The 21,085-nt window shown below is 40.5% G+C and overlaps 1 protein-coding gene across 1 annotated transcript in view; it reads right to left on the reverse strand.

The window, feature by feature from the left end:
- Positions 1 to 21,085, reverse strand: part of LOC135472433 (NBAS subunit of NRZ tethering complex-like) — a 60,244-nt gene that overhangs the window by 1,869 nt on the left and 37,290 nt on the right. The window contains exons 44-58 of the mRNA XM_064751933.1: positions 18,805 to 18,871; positions 18,313 to 18,423; positions 17,708 to 17,955; positions 12,702 to 12,820; positions 10,081 to 10,179; positions 9,252 to 9,365; positions 8,454 to 8,545; positions 7,495 to 7,657; positions 6,729 to 6,871; positions 5,342 to 5,437; positions 3,589 to 3,697; positions 3,153 to 3,239; positions 2,459 to 2,601; positions 1,291 to 1,426; positions 371 to 499 (exon numbers count right to left, since the gene is read on the reverse strand). Coding sequence (XP_064608003.1) covers positions 371 to 499; positions 1,291 to 1,426; positions 2,459 to 2,601; positions 3,153 to 3,239; positions 3,589 to 3,697; positions 5,342 to 5,437; positions 6,729 to 6,871; positions 7,495 to 7,657; positions 8,454 to 8,545; positions 9,252 to 9,365; positions 10,081 to 10,179; positions 12,702 to 12,820; positions 17,708 to 17,955; positions 18,313 to 18,423; positions 18,805 to 18,871 — 1,856 coding nt within the window. The remainder of the gene's footprint in view (positions 1 to 370; positions 500 to 1,290; positions 1,427 to 2,458; positions 2,602 to 3,152; positions 3,240 to 3,588; positions 3,698 to 5,341; positions 5,438 to 6,728; positions 6,872 to 7,494; positions 7,658 to 8,453; positions 8,546 to 9,251; positions 9,366 to 10,080; positions 10,180 to 12,701; positions 12,821 to 17,707; positions 17,956 to 18,312; positions 18,424 to 18,804; positions 18,872 to 21,085) is intronic.

The raw sequence follows: 21,085 nt of genomic DNA on the forward strand, positions 1-21,085 counted from the left end.
CAAAATGGCTCATCCGATTTATTGATTTATTTGATAGGTGTTTTTACGCCGTATTCAAGAATATTTCACTCATACGACGGCGGCCAGCATTAAGATGGGAGGAAACCCATTTTATGTGAGGGCCAAAAATGAATCAAAATGAAGCAGTCATAGCATGGAAACCACCACTGAATTTGAACCAAAGAAATCACTAAATATGCAAAATTTATGCAAGGATCCAAGGTCAGACATGGCATGTACTATGCTGATAGGATGATACATTTATAATGATGGCTTTTTGGAAGTTTCAAACATGCAAACATTATGCTCACTAGAACAGTTTGAGCCAGAGCTGCAAGCACATGGCTTACCACTGGTTTCTCTAACTTACCACTTCAACATCCTCCAGGTGTGCAATGGCTTGTGAGTACAAAGATTGATGTGAAGATAGCAGGACTACTTTCACAGCTGACACTCGATCACCTTTTTCCAAAACTAAATTTGACACATGCTGGATAACCTGAAATATACACGACAGAACATCATGCAAAATTAGCATGAGTTTAAAAATAAGTTTAACCAACATGAAAACAGTGAGAAACTCATGGTTTTTTTTGATGCTGAATGATCCCCCCAGGGCAGCACACCAGTTAAAAAAGCTTCTCTGTAATATAGTCACAGGTCTGCATTATTTTCACCAAGAACTGAATTTGACCTGAAGTTCAACACCAGGTGCTGTAGGATGTTTTGTGATTCCAGTGTGGTGTGAAGCAAGCTAGCTCCAGTTTACAGATGTACTGTCACTGGCTATGTAAAAGGGTAACGGCAGCAGCATTCCAGTGCTTATGGGTGCACGTGAGAATTTCCATTTAAGTTAGTTGGTAGAGTGCTGGATTTTGATTCCGATGATTTTGTCAGTGGGAATCACAGTGCAAAACCTTTAAACATGACACTGGTTCCATGACCAAAGAAGTTCCAAGAAGCGTGGGGCAATGGCCCTGTGAACGTGTATGTCTTATGAAAGGGGAGGATTAAAGTGGGGACAAGTCTCACAGGAGAAAGCTTTCCAGTGTTTAGCAAGCTGTAGCAGAAATTTCCTTAAGCTTCATTCACGGAGTGTTTGATTTCTGAATAATTCAAATACCAGTGTGACCCACACGGAAAAACCATCAAACATCACGACAGTTCTTCAGTTAGTCAGAAACCATGGTAACTCAACTTACATGAAAACTGACAGATTTACATATTGTTCCTACATGTATGTTTGATCATGCAGTCAAATGCTTCCTTTATTTGGTAAGCTGGACTCACCTGAGGGTTGAGAGATTCACAGACACCTGGTTCCTTTATCTGATCCACAGTAGCTTGTACCCCCTCTGTCTGACCCCTGGACACCAGGCCAGCGAACAACCTCACCCAGGGGCTCTCCTCAACATTGACGTGTCCACTGTAGCAATCAGAACACTGCAGGTCACTCATACACACAAATCTTCCCATCCTGCTCATTTAAGTTCATGTTCTTGAGGTGTATCATGTCAATATCAACATTACTTGTGTCTCATGGCGGCAGTCTCAAGCTGCCATGCCTTAAGTGCTGACTCACTAAAGCATCTAACTAAAGACACTAATCATTGTACAGGTGTTTGTCAAAACATTGATCATTATCATTGCACAGGTGTATGTCAACACACTTATAATTATCATTGTACAGGTGTATGTCAAGACCTTATCATTATCATTGAACAGGTGCTTGTCAAAACACTAATCATTATCAATGCACAGGTGTACGTCAACACACTTATCATTATCACTGTAAAGGTGTATGTCAAGACATTTATCATTATCATTGTACAGGTGTATGTCAAGACTTATCGTTATAATTGCACAGGTGTATGTCAAGACACTTATCATTATCATTGCACAGGTGTATGTCAAAACACTCATCATTATCACTGTAAAGGTGTATGTCAAGACACTTATCATTATCATTGTACAGGTGTATGTCAAGACACTTATCATTATCATTGTACAGGTGTATGTCAAAACACTTATAATTATCATTGTACAGGTGTATGTCAAGACACTTATCATTATCATTGTACAGGTGTATGTCAAGACACTTATCATTATCATTGTACAGGTGTATGTCAAGACACTTATTATCACTGTACAGGTGTATGTCAAGACACTTATCATTATCATTGTACAGGTGTATGTCAAAACACTTATCATTATCATTGTACAGGTGTATGTCACGATACTTATCATTATCATTGTACAGGTGTATGTCACGACACTTATCATTATCATTGTACAAGTGTATGTCAAGGCACTTATCATTATCATTGTACAGGTGTATGTCAAGACACTTATCATTATCATTGTACAAGTGTATATCAAGGCACTTATCATGATCATTATACAGGAATATGTCCTATAAACTGGTAATAAACACACAGATGACATGTATATCACCCACCTGTCTTGGCTGGATGACATTGGAGGCCAGAGCTGGAGTAGTTTACTCAGAGACAGATAATGTTCCACAGTGCTACTCTCTGTTATCAGACCATCAAACAAACTCTGTCTGGAGCCTTCAGAAATCACGTCAGTATCTGATACCTGTGAACAAACAAGGATGTGCTACAATAATGGGTTGATTCAAGATGATGAGTGTAGACATGATGGGTGATGATGAAACAAGAGAAAGAATTTGTAAGAGGAAAAGGGGACAACCCTGGGATTCCAGCACCAAAGAAGCACACCAGGGTCTGCACAAATGAGGAACTGAAGCACCCCCTTCAGATCAAAATTGATCAACTCACTTGACTTTTACTTGTGATGAAGCATAAACAGTGTGAGACAGTGGTTCTGGGTGTCGCACTGCCTTTACATGAACATCTACCTGTGATTTTGGTTGTCATGTTTGACACTTGGGAATACTGTTCTGATGCATGTTTGACATTTGGGGATACCACTCTGGTGCTTAACAAGATCATTCAAAAACATATGACAACACAGACAAAGTATCAAGACAGATGAAAATACTGAAATTCCTTTGACAGCAAATGCCTGTAAGATCACACTGATTAGCTTCCAAAACAATGCTGCTGGATTCCTTAAGCCAATACTACATGTGTTTGGCAGATTGTACAGCTGGGCTTTCACAATACCTGTCTGCTTGGCCACGTAGAGGAAACTATAGCCGTTGTCCTGTACAGAGTCAGTAACACCTTGTCCTCTTCTGACACAGGGAATGACTGTGACAGAAAACACAAAACATGATTGGTAAAACTGGAAATTAGAAAACAACATGACACTGATTTAATACCTCTGGTGATCATCACTGCTGTTACAATACATACTTTTAAACGTACAGTCCTTAAACAAATGTGAAAAAAAACCAAATAAATATAAATCTGCTTGCACATGTGAACACTCATTTTTTCGCATATGATGGATAATGTGCTAACATTTCACTAAACAACTTGATCATTCCATGTCTTACACTACCATCTAAAAAAGAAAAACTGAAGTTTTTACTTCAACTGGTGAACATAAATCAGAATTAAACTGAAGTAATTTGAAAGTGCTTTAAGAAGCATTTACCTTTTCCAGCACCTCCAGTACATCTAGCCTGGGCTGGGTGGGGACAGATGAATCAGCACAGAAATGACGCAGCAGTGAGATCATGTCCTCTGAGCAAACCAGGTCTCCTCTGTATGAGTAAGACATGGTTTACACTTTGTACTTAATGCTTTACAGGCAACCTCTCTAACTGGGACATATGTTTTTACATGTATTTATTTATTTATTTGATTGGTGTTTGACACCATAATCAAGAATATTTCACTTCTACATTGGCAACCAGCATTATGGTGGGAGGCTCCTGGGTAATTGCGTTGCCCTGGCATGCTAACCCCTTCAGCCACGGAGGCCATCTTTTATTTATTTGATAGTTGCTAATGCCATAAGCAAGGATTTTTCACTTATACCATGGCGGTCAGTTTTATGGGTGAAGGAAAGTCACTGACAAACTGTGCCATGTGTGACATACAGATATGCACACCATATTGGTGGAGGACAAGCGGCCTTCCATGAATATTAAGCTGCATAAATGACCACACTGACAGCAACCTTATCCTCTGCTACACCACTGCTCAATTCCAGGACACGAAGGACAGCAGCAACCTTATCCTCTGCTACACCACTGCTCAATTCCACGAAACGAAGGACAGCAGCAACCTTATCCTCTGCAGCACCACTGCAAAATTCCACAAAACGAAGGACAACAGCAACCTTATCCTCTGCTACACCACTGCTCAATTCCACGAAACGAAGGACAGCAGCAACCTTATCCTCTGCAGCACCACTGCTCAATTCCAGGACACGAAGGACAGCAGTAACCTTATCCTCTGCAGCACCACTGCTCAATTCCAGGACACGAAGGACAGCAGTAACCTTATCCTCTGCAGCACCACTGCTCAATTCCAGGACACGAAGGACAGCAGCAACCTTATCCTCTGCAGCACCACTGCTCAATTCCAGGACACAAAGGACAGCAGTAACCTTATCCTCTGCAGCACCACTGCTCAATTCCAGGACACGAAGGACAGCAGTAACCTTATCCTCTGCAGCACCACTGCTCAATTCCACGAAACGAAGGACAGCAGTAACCTTATCCTCTGCAGCACCACTGCTCAATTCCACGAAACGAAGGACAGCAGCAACCTTATCCTCTGCAGCACCACTGCTCAATTCCACGAAACGAAGGACAGCAGCAACCTTATCCTCTGCAGCACCACTGCTCAATTCCACGAAACGAAGGACAGCAGCAACCTTATCCTCTGCAGCACCACTGCTCAATTCCACGAAACGAAGGACAGCAGCAACCTTATCCTCTGCAGCACCACTGCTCAATTCCACGAAACGAAGGACAGCAGCAACCTTATCCTCTGCAGCACCACTGCTAAATTCCACGAAACGAAGGACAGCAGCAACCTTATCCTCTGCAGCACCACTGCTCAATTCCACGAAATGAAGGACAGCAGCAACCTTATCCTCTGCAACACCACTGCTCAATTCCAAGACACGAAGGACAGCAGCAACCTTATTCTCTACACCACTGCTAAATTCCAGGAATTGAAGGACAGAAGTACATTGTACATGTAATAGTTCATTTAACATACTGTTGGCTAATATCTGTACCTCAAAAGCACATGCCATCTTTACTGCAGGAACATTTACCCACCAACTATGAGGTGTTCTACAGGCAACACAGGTCATTAGCCACTCTCAAAGTCGTAAGTTCTTTGATTTGAAACCACATCTATGTTCAATTTGTACCTGTCCCCAGACTCACCCAGCTTCTTGGTGCTCTTGCACTGATGTAACCATCCCCTTCAACACGTCCAGAGGCTCACCCTGTCTCAGGTCATAAAGAGATGTGGTTGAACCTCTGAGGAAAAGCAAAACACATCTAGTTTAGTGATATTCTACAAAACACCTGAAACCCAATCACATTGTTATGCCTTCAATGTGTATTACCCTTTTAAACTAAATCTTAACCCTTATAACTAACCTAATTTCTCAACCTTTTCGTATATGAAAGAGCAGCTTTCAGTGCACTTTATGCACCTTTTCCATTTGATTTTGGAGACAACACGACATTGATTTGATTGGCCAATTTCAGGGCTTCACAAAAAGTTTATTAAACTTTATTAGTCTACGCTGAATAATGCACTCAGGATATGCTTAAATAAACACCTTGCAAACATGCGAATAGGTTGAAGAATTACAGTATAATGATTACAATATTTTATCATAGTGAGAGTGTTTATCTTACTGCAGGCATGAGGATTTCACTGAAACTATCGTTCCATTTCCGTGTGGGTTCCCAGGTTAGAAATTCACGGAACCGAAGTCCTATTCCCACAAAAAAAGGCTTGGCCTAACTCACTCAGTACTGCTTACTAAACACTGAACAGAGTTAATTGTCTGAAGACTTGAGTTGTCAGCCTTTAAATTGTGGCTAAGGTGTCACTCGGGGATTCTACTTCGTTGCCAAGCATGGTCTCACAAAACCTGGACCTTTTTCAATCTCTCTGCGTACAGCGCGTCTGCAAAGCTATCTGTCACACTATCTGCCACGATAGACAGGAAGTAGCATAGCCGATGAATGCAGGGAAAAAAAGCCAGTCAAGGTCATTGACCATGGATGTTGTGATTCATATGGAATTCGAATTCAGAGAATCGTTTGATAGCAAGGCTGTTGTGGAAGTTGTATGTAACACATGATGTACTGTACTCTTCACGCAGGGAAGGTAACACAAAGTGACAAATTTTACAGTACCCAGTTCTCTCCCTTCTCTTTTCAATGGTTTGGCGTCAGATACCTCAATCATTCAGCCACAGTTCATACATTTTAAACGAAAAGTTTGAAGGGTTATGGTTATTTTTACTTTACAAAGTAAATGAAAATTAAATCTGCATTAGACACCAAAATTTATTTGAATGAAATGCAATTAATACTAAAATTATTACAGGTAAATCAGTTCCCATGGGAAAAATTGTTGGGAGCCAAAAAAGTGTTTCCCAGCAATTCTGTAATCCCTATGCCTGTTAACGTATCTATGCTGCTGCCTCACTGGGACACTACATCCAAACCTGAGACTTTAACATCCCACAAAGAATGCTGATGCTGAGCTGGCAAGTTCTAGTCTTGCCCCTTCATGTTTAGTTCCGCTCACCTGAGGATGGAGACAAGCTGAGCCACAGCCTGCTGCAGCGCTGTTCTGGGTGTCCATTTCTCCACAGGACTGACAGATAACACGTCCTCTACCAGATCTGCTGACACACCATCCAACATCATCTGTACCAGCAGCTCCTTCATCTGAAACATACATCATGGGAAGCCTTTTAAATCCTGTACAGGGGGGCCTCCGTGGCTCAGTTGGTTAGCGCGCTAGCGCAGCGTAATGACCCAGAAGCCTCTCACCAATGCAGTCGCTGTGAGTTCAAGCCCAGCTCATGCTGGCTTTCCCTCCGGCCATATGTGGGAAGGTCTGCCAGCAAACTATGGATGGGCATGGGTTTCCCCCGGGCTCTGCCCGGTTTCCAGCCACCATAATGATGGCCACAGTTGTATAAGTGAAATATTCTTGAGTACGGCGTAAAACACCAATTCAATAAATTAATACACCCTGTACATGTGCCACCCAGCCAGGGTCATTCAAGAGATGCTTACAAAACAACTCAAACAGCCAACCAAAGCCTCAATGGCTGAGGGGGTTAGCATGCCAGCACGGTGCAATGACCCACGAGCCTCCCACCAATGCGGTCACTGTGAGTTCAAGTCCAGCTCATGCTGGGTAGGGCTGCCAGTAACCTGCGGATGGTCATGGGTTTCTCTCGGTCTATACCAGGGTTCCGCTTACCCAGCTGCTGCTGTATAAGTGAAATATTGTTGAGTACGGCAAAATACACTAATCAAATAAATAAATAAATCAAACCAACCTTATCCACATTTCCCCCTGAGACATCATACATCACAGCATACTCCTTCATTTGTTTTTCTGCGGACAGTGCCATGGACTGGATAGTCTCGCTGGTGAGGAGTTGGAGATGGGATGCTAACTGCTGGAGGCTGGAGATGGCATCCTCCCAAGTTACAGTGTCGCTGGTCAAATAAAACATCAAAACTGGTTTACAAAAAGTACATAATAAGATGAGCCATACACAGTATACATGTACCATTCATGTACACGTCTGGGGATGGCGTACAATACAAAATGGCCAATTGACAAAAGGATAACCAACCACCAACCACATATTCAATATACATGTAACATGTCATTTTCTAATTAGTTTTTAATATATAGTAAATTACAAAAAAAATTACCTTTAATAGCTATAAATAATAACCCTCCTCTTGTGGGGGGTGAGGGGGTAACAAGGTAAGAAGATTTTATAGTCCACCTTACATATACATAACTTATTTAAGGATCAAGCCGGTTGGCCGCCAGCTTGATCTGTGAGCCTACCAAATAAACCTGCATGAACATTTTACACAGCTTTGATGTGAATGCTCACACATATTTATAAAATGCATCCAATCAGGATCTAGGAAATCATTACATATGTAAATGTTATGTTTACATCCGGCTGGTTTTCAACATTCTTACTTCAAGATATTTTATGTGTAGACCGAGGGTAATACAAGTAGTAAGTCAGATAAATATTAAATTAAAAGATGACATTCTTATCTTCCAGATAATCCAAGAGTTTTGGTCCACACTCTTCAGACCATTTTACAGCAAAGGACTCTTCCAAATTAACAGCTGATTTTCAGCAATGGCCTTCAGACTGTACATATAGAGACAGACTTAAGACAAACAAAATTCAGTGTCAATTCTCTGTTCGACAGTGCATGCACAGCGTAGCTGAAGATGACCAGGGTTTATCTGATAACTCACCCTGAGGAGTCCACCTTCTTAGCCTTTCCTGCCTGTTGGCGACCCACTTTTATCATCCTCTTGATAATTTCACTCCTGCACTCATGAGACAGCTGCAAGGAAGGATGGATCGACCTGTTAGCGTGCTTGGACATGCATGATCATGGTATTTACCACTTAAAAACATTGGCAGATGATAATTAATATCCGTAACAATGGAAGAAATTATACAATATGAAAAAGAAAATTCATAAAATGTTAAAGTAGCTCCACAGCGCTGAGCCTTCCAAACTGCAGACAGATAGTATGATGTGCCCTGAATCCACTCCAATCATTTAAAATGTCCAAAACGGTAGAAAAACAGCAGAATTTGGTCATCAAACATCAGAAAATCTGCTCCACTACGATCAAGCCACCACTGACCTTGTGACGTCACAGTGGTACACTTACATGTACTGCAGACATGTGAGGCTTCTCTATGTGTACAACACAGACAGCAGGAAACAATCGCTCTACTTTTACAGATAATTTCGAGCTTATTCCACGCCCAAGTGTGGCAAAATATGAACCAGATCACGTCAAAAACGCCCTTTGGTTACGAGAGACTTGATCGTAGTCACATGAGACTTGCTGATTCAGCCATAAAAGACGTCCAGATTTTATTATTATATATCATGTATTATGTATTACTATATAATACAAGCTAATATAACACTCTTCAGATTCAAACAATGTTTACTTAATTAACATGTCACATTGTTCAGATGCCTATCAGAGGGCTTGAGGAAGGTCCTGACAGTTATCACATGAGCACCTCACCTGGTTATGGGCATTCCTGGAGAAGAGCATCCTGGAGGCACAGTGGAGGAGATCCCCGGGGGAGAGTCTCTGTATGAAGTCCCCACAAGCCTCGTATCTGTGTACCCAGTCAGCCTGACACAGAGGGAGAGACAGTGGGTAGAATGAGGTTGTTTTACTGTCATCCTCGGGAGTTTTTCAAATCTACGATTGCTGTCATTTTTATGGGCTGAGGAAACCAGAGTGCCTGGCATAAACCACCCTCTTACTTACATGCAGTCAGTTTTATGGCCTTAGGAAACCAGAGTGCCTGGAACAAACCACCCTGTTACTTACACGCGCTGAGCTTTACTCTGCATCAGACAAAATACTTGCTCATGTGGGAGACGTCGGTATTACCTTACCCTACAGGTGATGTCATATGTGTCACTGACACCATATATTTCTGTATCCTATCACTGAGTAATCATGGAATTACCCTAATTCCTCAACATTTTCACATATGAAAGAGCAACTTTCAGTGCCATTTGTGGACATTATTAAACTGATTTTGGAGACAAAACAACATTGGTTGGATTTACCAGTTTATCAGTCAACACAAAACAAGGCCTTCGGTGTTACTGATAATATTAATATCATCAATAATAATAATACAGTAATAATATGGGTAAACATCAATGGACCAAGTCCACCTTACAAAAAGAGGGAGAAACGAAATTTGACGCATCTTAACACTTAGAAACCAGTTAAATAGAAGTTGGTCATAACACCACACTGACCCAAATCGTAAAATCTATATATAACAAGTTTAGAATGTATGAAGTGGCAAATAGAGACATGTTCTACTCACGGTTGTCTGAGGGGTGCCTTTATGGCCTTGGTCACCCTCCCAGAATAACTTTAGAGTCCAGCTGGCAAACACAACACTGGGTTCCAGATAACCACCCTGCTGAAGCATCAAACACAAGAAAGCTGTACTTCGTGAAGGTAAATAATCTGCAGTTTGCATTTATTTAGTCCACACCAATTCAAATTTTTGTTTTAAGGGCAGAATGAATCTCTTTTTAATGTTAGAGAAGAAAAACAAAACTGAAAAATTTGCAGGAAATGTGTCGAAGCAATTTGTCTTTCTGAAAATATATTTTGTTATCACAAAGCCGTGAAGAAACACAAAAAAAGGAAAATTTTTTAACACTTAATGAGCATGACATAATGTTGTGATAGCTTTGTAAAAGAGGGGACAGGTATCAGTAATGAGCATGACATAATGTTGTGATAGCTTTATAAGAGAGGGGACAGGTATCAGTAATGAGCATGACATAATGTTGTGATAGCTTTATAAGAGAGGGGACAGGTATCAGTAATGAGCATGACATAATGTTGTGATAGCTTCATAAGAGAGGGTACCCGTATCAGTAATGAGCATGACATAATGTTGTGATAGCTTCATAAGAGAGGGGACAGGTATCATCTCAGTTTATAACTTTCAATTCAGTCCCATGCTCAGTCAACTAGTGTCAATTCTGTATAATGGTCCAGACCATGAGGTCTATTCTACCTTCATGTCTAATCCTCACAGCAAGTTAGTAGTACACACATGTAATTACGTGATTGCATAAGAAATGCTTGCAAGCATTCAACTTGAGATGAATTCATTTACTGTTAATGTCTTACATATATCTGTAGTCACTGTACAAAGGATATCACTGCAGGAAGAATATCACTGTAGGAAGAATATCACTGTATCAAGGATATCACTTGAGGTCACGAATCAGCAACCAAAACTTTTGGCTATTAAAGGAAAGTAGTGCCTACTACTCCACTTTCAGAGCCCACATTTTCCAACCATGCACATGGTCAGGAAAAGAGCAATTGGCCTTGAAAGTCATTTGATTCTCAGCATGTGTATGACAAATGTTTCATAACCCTAACCTTGATCTACCTTAATCTATGATGATGACCGTTCACGCTGTGCCCCCTACCCCCTTATGCAGCCATTGTGGCACTATCTGAGGACTCGCCTGGACATGTATAATGGCAGATGTACATGTATGTATTAGCAGGGGGGACTGTACTGCAGTACTAGTACATGTATCCAACACCATACACTCTGGGATATCCACAGCTTCTACAGCCGCTGTTACCTATCTGAGGACTCGCCTGGACATGTATAATGGCAGATGTACATGTATGTATTAGCAGGGGAACTGTACTGCAGTACTAGTACATGTATCCAACACCATACACTCTGGGATATCCACAGCTTCTACAGCCGCTGTTACCTATCTGAGGACTCCGCCTGGACATGTATAATGGCACAGACGTATGTATTAGCAGGGGAACTGTACTGCAGTACTAGTACATGTATCCAACACCATACACTCTGGGATATCCACAGCTTCTACAGCCGCTGTTACCTATCTGAGGACTCGCCTGGACATGTATAATGGCAGATGTACATGTATGTATTAGCAGGGGAACTGTACTGCAGTACTAGTACATGTATCCAACACCATACACTCTGGGATATCCACAGCTTCTACAGCCACTGTGGCCTATCTGAGGACTCCCCTGGACATGTATAATGGCACTGACGTATGTATTAGCAGGGGGACTGTACTGCAGTACTGCTACACGTAACCAACTCCATACACTCCGGGATATCCACTGCCTCTACAGCCACTCTGGCCTATCTGAGGACTCCCCTGGACATGTATAATGGCAGATATATGTATTAGCAGGGGGACTGTACTGCAGTACTGCTACACGTAACCAACTCCATACACTCCGGGATATCCACTGCCTCTACAGCCACTGTGGCCTATCTGAGGACTCCCCTGGACATGTATAATGGCAGATATATGTATTAGCAGGGGAACTGTACTGCCAGTACTAGTACATGTATCCAACACCCATACACTCTGTGATATCCACAGCTTCTACAGCCGCTGTTACCTATCTGAGGACTCGCCTGGACATGTATAATGGCAGATGTATGTATTAGCAGGGGAACTGTACTGCAGTACTAGTACATGTATCCAACACCATACACTCTGGGATATCCACAGCTTCTACAGCCGCTGTTACCTATCTGAGGACTCGCCTGGACATGTATAATGGCAGATGTACATGTATGTATTAGCAGGGGAACTGTACTGCAGTACTAGTACATGTATCCAACACCATACACTCTGGGATATTCACCACAGCCATTTTAAGGAATGAAACAGGTTTGCACATTTAAGAATTTGGTTAAATGTTGACGCGTACCTCAAGTGGCCTGGGCTTGATATTGAACTCACTAAGTTTTCTTGGTTTTTGTGAAATTCAAGACTTTTCCAGAACCGTCATAATAATATAAAAAAATTCAGGGCTTTGAATTTTCCAAACTGTGTTTAAGGACTTCCAAGAAGCTGTGCGAACCATGTGTATGAAGGATATCACAGTGTACAGGGTGGGGCTAATGCGTACCTGGTTTGGGATCTTGTTGGCCAGTTTCGCCAGAACATGGACATTATTAGAGTTGAGCACAGTCTGTATCACATCCATAGGTTCATGTTGGCTGTCCATCAGATTCTTATAATCCAATCCTGAAATATGCCGTATGTATATGCACAGGTATCTAGGTATATTAACAAAAGTTAACTTATGAAGGAATGAATGAATCATTAGTGCTTAACGCAACATCGGCAATATCTCAGCCATATCGTGGTGAGAACAAGTTGAAAACATCAGGCCGTGAACGGCTTTCCATATAATAATGAAAACATCAAAAATGAAACAAAAAAGGTAGCACATGTTTAAATCCAGATAAAAAGAAGCAGAACAGTTAAAACTCGAAAACCACTCGGCTTATATAACAGGTACTTTGGTACAAAGCATATGCATATATCGATTTACACTAATAATTAACACTGATAATTAGATACTTAAGTACGGAGTGCTAAGCCACCTACTGAAATCGTTCAGATTTTTATTATTTCTCTTCCACCTTTTTCAAAGCTCAAAGAGCTATAAAAACAAAATTTTTTATTGGATGTTGTTCGAAATTTCGAAATGGCTTGCATATCTTTATAGTCTCCTAACAATTCCTGTCACCTACATGCGCTCTGTCCTCGCACACTGTCTATTTTTCCACTGTCTATGTACTTCGGCAGTTGAATAAAGCTATTCATCCTCATGTGTGTTTCCAAAGATTAATTTTTTCGATCATGGCAAATTAGTTTAGTGTATTACATTCATAGCATTTTTTTATTTGACATTCAGTTGAGCCTTGATGCTAGGCCACCGGTTTCTTTGTAAGGAACATAACAGCTTTAATTAGAATTATTTTTGTATGACATAGGCCAATGGGCCCTCAAGTATATTATAACGGTATTGCCAGCAATGCTATCAAACAAATCAGATATATTGCTGACTGTGTAGAATCTTTGTCAGACATGGCCAAAGTCTACAGAGTCAACCAGGACATTTTGATGCCGTATTCAGCATCACATTCAATGTTTCGTTTCCATGGATACCAATATGGCTTGGTGTCCAACAGAATATAATATCTTTACCTCTTTTAATTAGTTTTCTTTGTAAGGCTAACATTTCTAGAATTAACAGATTTTTAAATTTATAATTGTCTATTGCCAAAAGGCAGAAGAACAAGTCACTAAATATCACTGCCTTCTGGGCACACCCAGAATAAACATATGACAAAGCCAGCGGTTCTAAGCCCAAGCTTCAGCAGAAAACACTGAAGAAGTGGATGGAAGATGAAAAGAAGAGACTTGTTGTTCTAAGACAGCCGCTGCAGCAAGACCATCCCCATCGTTGGCCCATCAGTATATATAATTTATTATCCGCATAGTTAGCCATAATTTCAGCCAAAACCATTACTGAACTATAAGAGGATTTATATTGGATATATCATGTTTACATAGATCAAAAGTTAGTTTAGGTCGTAGGAGAAGCCTGGGAGGAGACTCCGGAAACGCCACCGAAGCTATATCCTCTAGCTTGATGTTAGCTTCCACAATGTGGTCCCGTATACGAAGACCAAACGAAAGGATCTTGATATGACTTTCATTAAATTTAGCCACATATAATGGACTGAAAACACAGTCGTAGGAAGGGTTTGTTTCATAAGTTTTAAGCTTTGTACCCTACTGAAAGCTGAGTTTGACACGCCTATGATATAAAGAAGGCTCATTAGCCTCTACATATAAACTCTCCACTAGTGAGGTTCTAAAAGCGCCATGGCTGGGCCTAAAACCATGGAGACGGACAGGATCCAACACTTATCATATGACTTCCTTGCGCAGCAGTAAATGATGGACCAATAGTCCAATTCAGACTTCACCAGAGAATGATATCGACCGTTTTAAATGTTGAAAATCTATAACTGTTTTCAGTTGCCCATTTCTCAATCTTATTGAGCCAAAGCTGTAACTGATGTTCAATGTTATTCATGTTTTTAGCCCGGTAGCATATAAGGAAATTATCATCATATAAAGAACCCTCTGTGCCAGATGTTAATGTTTTGGCTCATTTATTTTTATGCTAAACAATGTTGGCAATAATATAACTCCCATTTCCTGTTCACAGCAGTCAGAAAGAGTGGATCCCACCAGTACCTTAAACTGACGATCTGATAAATATATTGGTAATTGACCTGTTAGGTCCATATCCGAGAGGTCTTTTAAAACACCATATTTCCACGCGGTGTTGTAGGCCTTTGCAAGGTCAAAAACATTCAAGGTCGACACCATATGTTCATTATTAATAAAACCATCACGAATAAAGGTTTCAAAACAAACAAGGTGATCCATAGTAGATATACCTTAACAAAAACCACATTGTGTATTAGAAAGTAACCTGTTGGTTTCCAAAAAAAGATTTCATCGTATAATTTTGTCACAGACATTATGGAGGTAAACATATAGGAGATTTATCTTTATGCTTGGATCAGGGACGATACTTCCTTGGAGACCGGCTGGAAGTATCCATCACATCCGCAACTGATGTCGAAGGACCAACGTCCTCCAACGATCCTGTTAAAAGTTTGGACGGGATTCCTAGTGGCCTTAGATGGACCCTCTGTGGGGAAACCAGGTTTATTAGGTTTATTACTTTGAGATTATTTTTGGACTTATTTTTGGCATTATTATTTTCAGAGGGCCTGGGTTCAGGTTTATCAGTTTGTTCTGTACTATTTACTGGTTTTATCTGTTGTATGGAAGTAGTCTGGGTCGAGCCGAAAGTTACACTGAAGTAGAACTAGGTATGTCATTTCCAATGGGCAAAGTCAAAGAAGTTTAAGTAGAAACAAATGTTACTCACTTGACCACACGGGCAAACGAAGTCTGCAGAGAAGTATTAGAGGGCAAGACTAATTTGCGGGCTTCCTGATAAGATATATCGTTCTTGACTTTTATATTTATTATTTGTTTTTCTTTGACGACAAGTGGACAGTCCCTAGAGGAGGCCATGTGATCTCTACAGCACTTGCAGCACTTTACCATCATGACCTTCACTGCCGCATCGGAAACAAACCACTTTATTTTTCACACTGGCCCTTGCCATGAAAAAATTTTTGGCAATTAGAACAACGTGTCGGGTTAAGGACATAGAAACCCACACTAACCCTATAGGGGTCAATGCAGATGTACGATGGAATAGATTTACTGTTGAAGGTCAGAAGATATGTATTTAGTTTAATGATGTTACCAGATTTCTTCGTAATGAAGGGTTTCACTCTGGTAACACCCTGTGATTCAATCCTGAGTATATTTCCTCTTCCGATAGGTCAATGATATCCTGATCCCTGTTAGATATTATTCCCTGACAGCTGTTCAGGGAATTGTGAGGGGATGTAAAACAGAAATTTTGTTTAAAGCTAATAAACTTTTAGATTGGTGTTTCTGGAAATATTTCATGAGAATGTCTTCGGATCGTCATTTATTAACGTTTTTTAATGTATTGGCTGTGCCCTGCAAAGCCCTTTTTAATAAAAAATGGATGAATTTTCAAGGCCTGCTTTTGTTCACTCTTAGTTGAAAGAAAAACTAAAGCCGGCAAACTGTCCTGTCCATTATTAATCGAGTCCGACAAAACCTCTAACTTCCTCTTTATGTCAGCACTTGAAATCGGGTGAGAGGAAGTCCTGGTGGATACATGTATAACAGAGACATTTGAAGAAAGATTTTAAGAAGACATATATAATAAAAGTTTACCTCACATGTTCTTAACCAATCACATAGTGCTAAAAAGGGCGATGCCTGAACCTGGGATACCCAGCAGGAAACACACCAAGGACTCCACACGAGGTATACTCAACAAGATGGTCTTAATATGCACACCCAATTCCCCACCACGAGCTCCTCCACCTCCCACCCATTGAGGAAGGTAGCACAACAGACACGAATCACTAGACTGACCTATAAGCCACCGCCTCCAACGAAATTTGAGAAGTAACATTTATTCTCTAAAAAGTGGTGTTTTGGCACCACAGAGGGGCAAGACGTGACCATGCCAAAAGATCAGACTGGGACCATCCAACCTCCAGTTTCTCTTGAAGCAAGGGCCAAAGTGGAGTGAGGCGTAAGGATCTTGCGAGACCAACACGCCCTCAGCCACCAGAATCTCGTCCTCAGAGATTACAGGTCACAACCCACTGCAAACAGGTCGCTCCCTGGTTGCCTCTCACACAAGCGAGAAGAGGTGAGCCTATTATGTTCAGCTCTAGGTTAGCCGACTTATATGACAAGCTTGCCCAGAGGGCTGAGGTTCTATTCTTTTCACCCAGGAGACCCCACGGGGGAATTAACTTATGTACATGTCACCATTACTCCACACTATTATATATATTACATATCTATTATATATTACATCTATTGTATTATATATCTATTATAATTATTTCCAGGGTAGACCAAGCCCTTTGGGGCTTTCTTGATGGTATATTGATATAATATTATTTTTCTTCATATTTTATGCAATATATAGTGAAATAAAATGGCATTATTGCTTCACCCAATGATTTGAAGAGTGCCAGTTTCTTAGGAAATAATTTCAAAATTTATCTCTTTATCTGATTGGTGTTTCAAGCTGTACTCAAGAATATTTCACTTATACAAGCAAGATGGCAACCAGCATATTGGTGGGAGGAATGAAGGGCAGAGCCTAGGTGAAACCCACGACCATCCACAGCTTGTGTAAAGCAACATAATATTGTTATTTCAGCATAACTGATCCACTGACTGCCTGTGTCGAGTAAAAACAAACCTGACCAAACGCTAAATTGCAGTGAGACATAAAACCTGCAGATGGTCATGGGTTCCAACCCCCCAGCCCCCAGGCCCTTCCCCCTTTCCTTCCACCACAATGCTGGCCGCTGTCGTATAAGTTAAATATTCTTGAGCATGGTGCAAAACACTAAAGCAATAAACAAATAGCATTCAGATCTTTATATTAAAAGGTGTAGTACTAACCTGGAGTGGCTGACTTCAGCTTTTTGAGCAATTTAATGTGTACATCTGGTGTGACAGCTGCAGACGAAGCTGACTGCTGGCAACCACTCAAGAGAGTGTAGTAGTACAGCAACCGTCCATGGTCAGAGCCCTCTATACTGGGTAAGACATATTCCTCCATCCGCTTATTAAACTCATCTCCTTTCGAGGAAAGTTTCTCCAGAAGACCAAGGTGTTCAGTTCTTGTCTTGACTTCTTGAACAGACAGGCTACAGAAGAGAGCAAACTAGAATGGCATGTTTGAAGCTTGGACAGACAACAAGAAACTTTCCTATTTATATGCACACTGTATTTCTGAATAAAAATACTGTTGAACTAGCTGAATGTAAACAACTGAGCATCTAAAACTAAAGCAAAAAAATTGAAGGCAAGCCTTCAAGACTGTCCTGTACAAATTTGGCAGTTTTATACAATAAATTTCAAGTTCAATCATAGTGTAAAAATGAGCATCAAGGGCACTGATATACAAATAATAAGAATATCATATATCAGTAATTAATATCAGATTCAGCTTACTTTATACCAGTATCACACACTACATGTAATGGGGTGTAACAAGGACTAACCCGCTGTCACAGAAGAGGAATTCCAGGTGTGTCATATAGACTTCCCACAAAGACAAGTTATACCTCTGAGCCAGAGATACAGCAGTGTTAAACACCTCATCCTCCAGGCACCTACAACAGTAAAAGTAACTTACATTGCCAGTCACAGTATGCTTGTTATTGACAGTAACTTACATTGCCAGTCACAGTATGGTCTCATGCTTGTGTTACTGACAGTAACTTACATTGCCAGTCCCAGTATGCTTCTGTTACTGACAATAACTTACACTGCCAGTCCCAGTATGGTCTCATGCTTGTGTTATTGACTGTAACTTATACTGCCAGTCCCAGTATGGTCTCATGCTTGTAACTTATGTTGCCAGTCCCAGTATGGTCTCATGCTTGTGTTACTGACTGTAACTTATACTGCCAGTCCCAGTATGGTCTCATGCTAGTAACTTATGTTGCCAGTCCCCGTATGGTCTCATGCTTGTGTTACTGACTGTAACTTACATTGCCAGCCCCAGTATGGTCTCATGCTTGTATTCTTTGTCTTCTGTAAACCTGACCACATCAACACCTGTGAACACAAAGACATACATATTACATGTACAAGTAATCAGTTACCTGTACGGCTTCTATCCTCTCCTTCCCATCCCCTCTAATGTTTTATACCAGAATTTATATTCTTGATCAGGTTCTCTTCTCAGGTTGTTTTAGTACTTGTTTGTTGGCAAAAAGTAAGCGTTAATATGAGTGTGAAGGAAAGCCATCATTTGGTGCTGTGATGCTGCAAAGGGTTCCATTGAGCTTGAACTCAATGCCATTATGTACTAAATACAGTCGCCAGTTTTCCACTCTGACCAAATTGTGTTGAAATCTGCGCTATATTTATTAATCGGATCAATGCATCTCAGCTGTATCCTGTCATTTGTGATGTCAAGTCCAGTTTACAAACCACTTATTAACTTCTCAACGGCACATAGCTAACTCCTGAGAGGGCTTCCATGTTAAACCAAAATATAAGAACTTTTGTCTAATAAAGTACTATTCGACTTTCAAGCACATTTCCCGCAGTGAGCATGCACACTGCATGTATCCTTTGTTATGCACACAACATGTGCTGGCTGGCAGCATTCGCTAGTAATGCATTGCGCTCTTGGTGAGCTAGCAGTCGGCAGGGAAAGGTGACATTCAATCTGAGTTTAATTTAAAGGACAAGACAGCACCTGGCTTAAACATATTTCAACTGAAAGCAGGATACTCCAGCTATCTAGAAGGTGTCATACTTTATTATTTTAATCAGATTTCATCGAAAAACATGTAAAACAAAATAGCAATACTGCACAAATGGCTGGTGTGAGTCGAGGCAGCCATCTTGAGAATTTTATCCGATCAAACACACTGCTATCAGATTAAGTTGCCTAAGCAGTGGTGTAGCTTTTGCCCATTCACTCCATGAAATGACATATGATAACACAGAACTGCTGCATAAGACATCATTTTGAGATTGTTTACAACTATTTAGTTACACGTAGACAAAGAACCATTTCACAGAATATTGTGGGACAGGTCTACATCATTTACGGACTACCACAAATATTAAATCATTTGATTTACAAGTCATGTAATATTCAATGATAGTATCACAAATTATGTCAGACAGTAGCATGCCGCGTTGGCCCAAACCATATTCATCTTCCAAAATACATTTTTGTGGTTCATTTTTGTGTTTAGTCAGCAGTTTCTAAATAACAAATATCAGTCAGTGCAAAATTCATTAGGGATGCCAAAGGTTTATGAGAATGAGAAGACAGCATCTCACCAGGCAACGCTAAAAATTAATTAAATCTTATGATAAAATTTTTTTTCAGTTAATTTATTCCAACTGAATTTAAATTTTGCTCTTTCGTTTTTTCTCGCATACAGATGTTTTTTTCTGTTTCTTTACTGTATAAAATACAGTAGAATTTTTGCAATGTCGTGTTGAAGCTGAGTTGCTTTCTCTGACATCCACCATAACTAGATCAGCACAGTTTTCATCTTAGAAGCCGGAGCTACAAAACTGAAGCATAAAATCCAGCCACAGTTGAATGCCTAGGTCAGCCTCCGTGGTGTTTAGATTTATTTATATTTGTTTCTGAACTGAGCTTGAATCTAGTTGTAGAAACATCCTATTGTAATTTAGTAAACATTTAATAAGGGTCAAATTCACCAGCTCTAGAGGCCTGAACCAGGAATACCTTGGCCTTGCATCTGCAGCTAGGCTATTTAACCCTGGTCACATGACATAGTAGGTCTACTGCATCAACAAGTAAAGCAGTGGAAGAAATATTCTTCCAAAATGTCCAATTTCCGAGAAAACTATATTTATCACTTGGGCTTTCATCACCGAAGTTTATGTAAACGTGACGTTACCTTGCTCTCGATAATGGAGACATGCTGAAGCTGTGTCAAGACAAAGTTTCACTAAACTTTTACTGGGTTAAAAAAAATCTAAAAAAATATTTAATACCAGTTTAAGATACTTTTAATGGTAGTCTTTCAGTGGACATACACATTAGTTAGGTGATGTCTTTCACTTTAAACTTTCACTAGTCACCAACTTTCCATGAGCTGGTCATCACTGACATTCCCTCCTGTCAATGGTTACATCACATTTCACCCAGAGAACAAAACCATTTTATCAGACAGGGACGGTGAGGGCTCGGTAAGTCAGTGGAATATTAGACACACTACAAGTAGCTAACTATAACAGTAAATATTAATCACGTTACAGTAAATAAAAGGAAAA

The sequence above is a fragment of the Liolophura sinensis genome, chromosome 8 (assembly GCF_032854445.1).
Source record: "Liolophura sinensis isolate JHLJ2023 chromosome 8, CUHK_Ljap_v2, whole genome shotgun sequence".
In the NCBI taxonomy this organism is placed as follows: domain Eukaryota; kingdom Metazoa; phylum Mollusca; class Polyplacophora; order Chitonida; family Chitonidae; genus Liolophura; species Liolophura sinensis.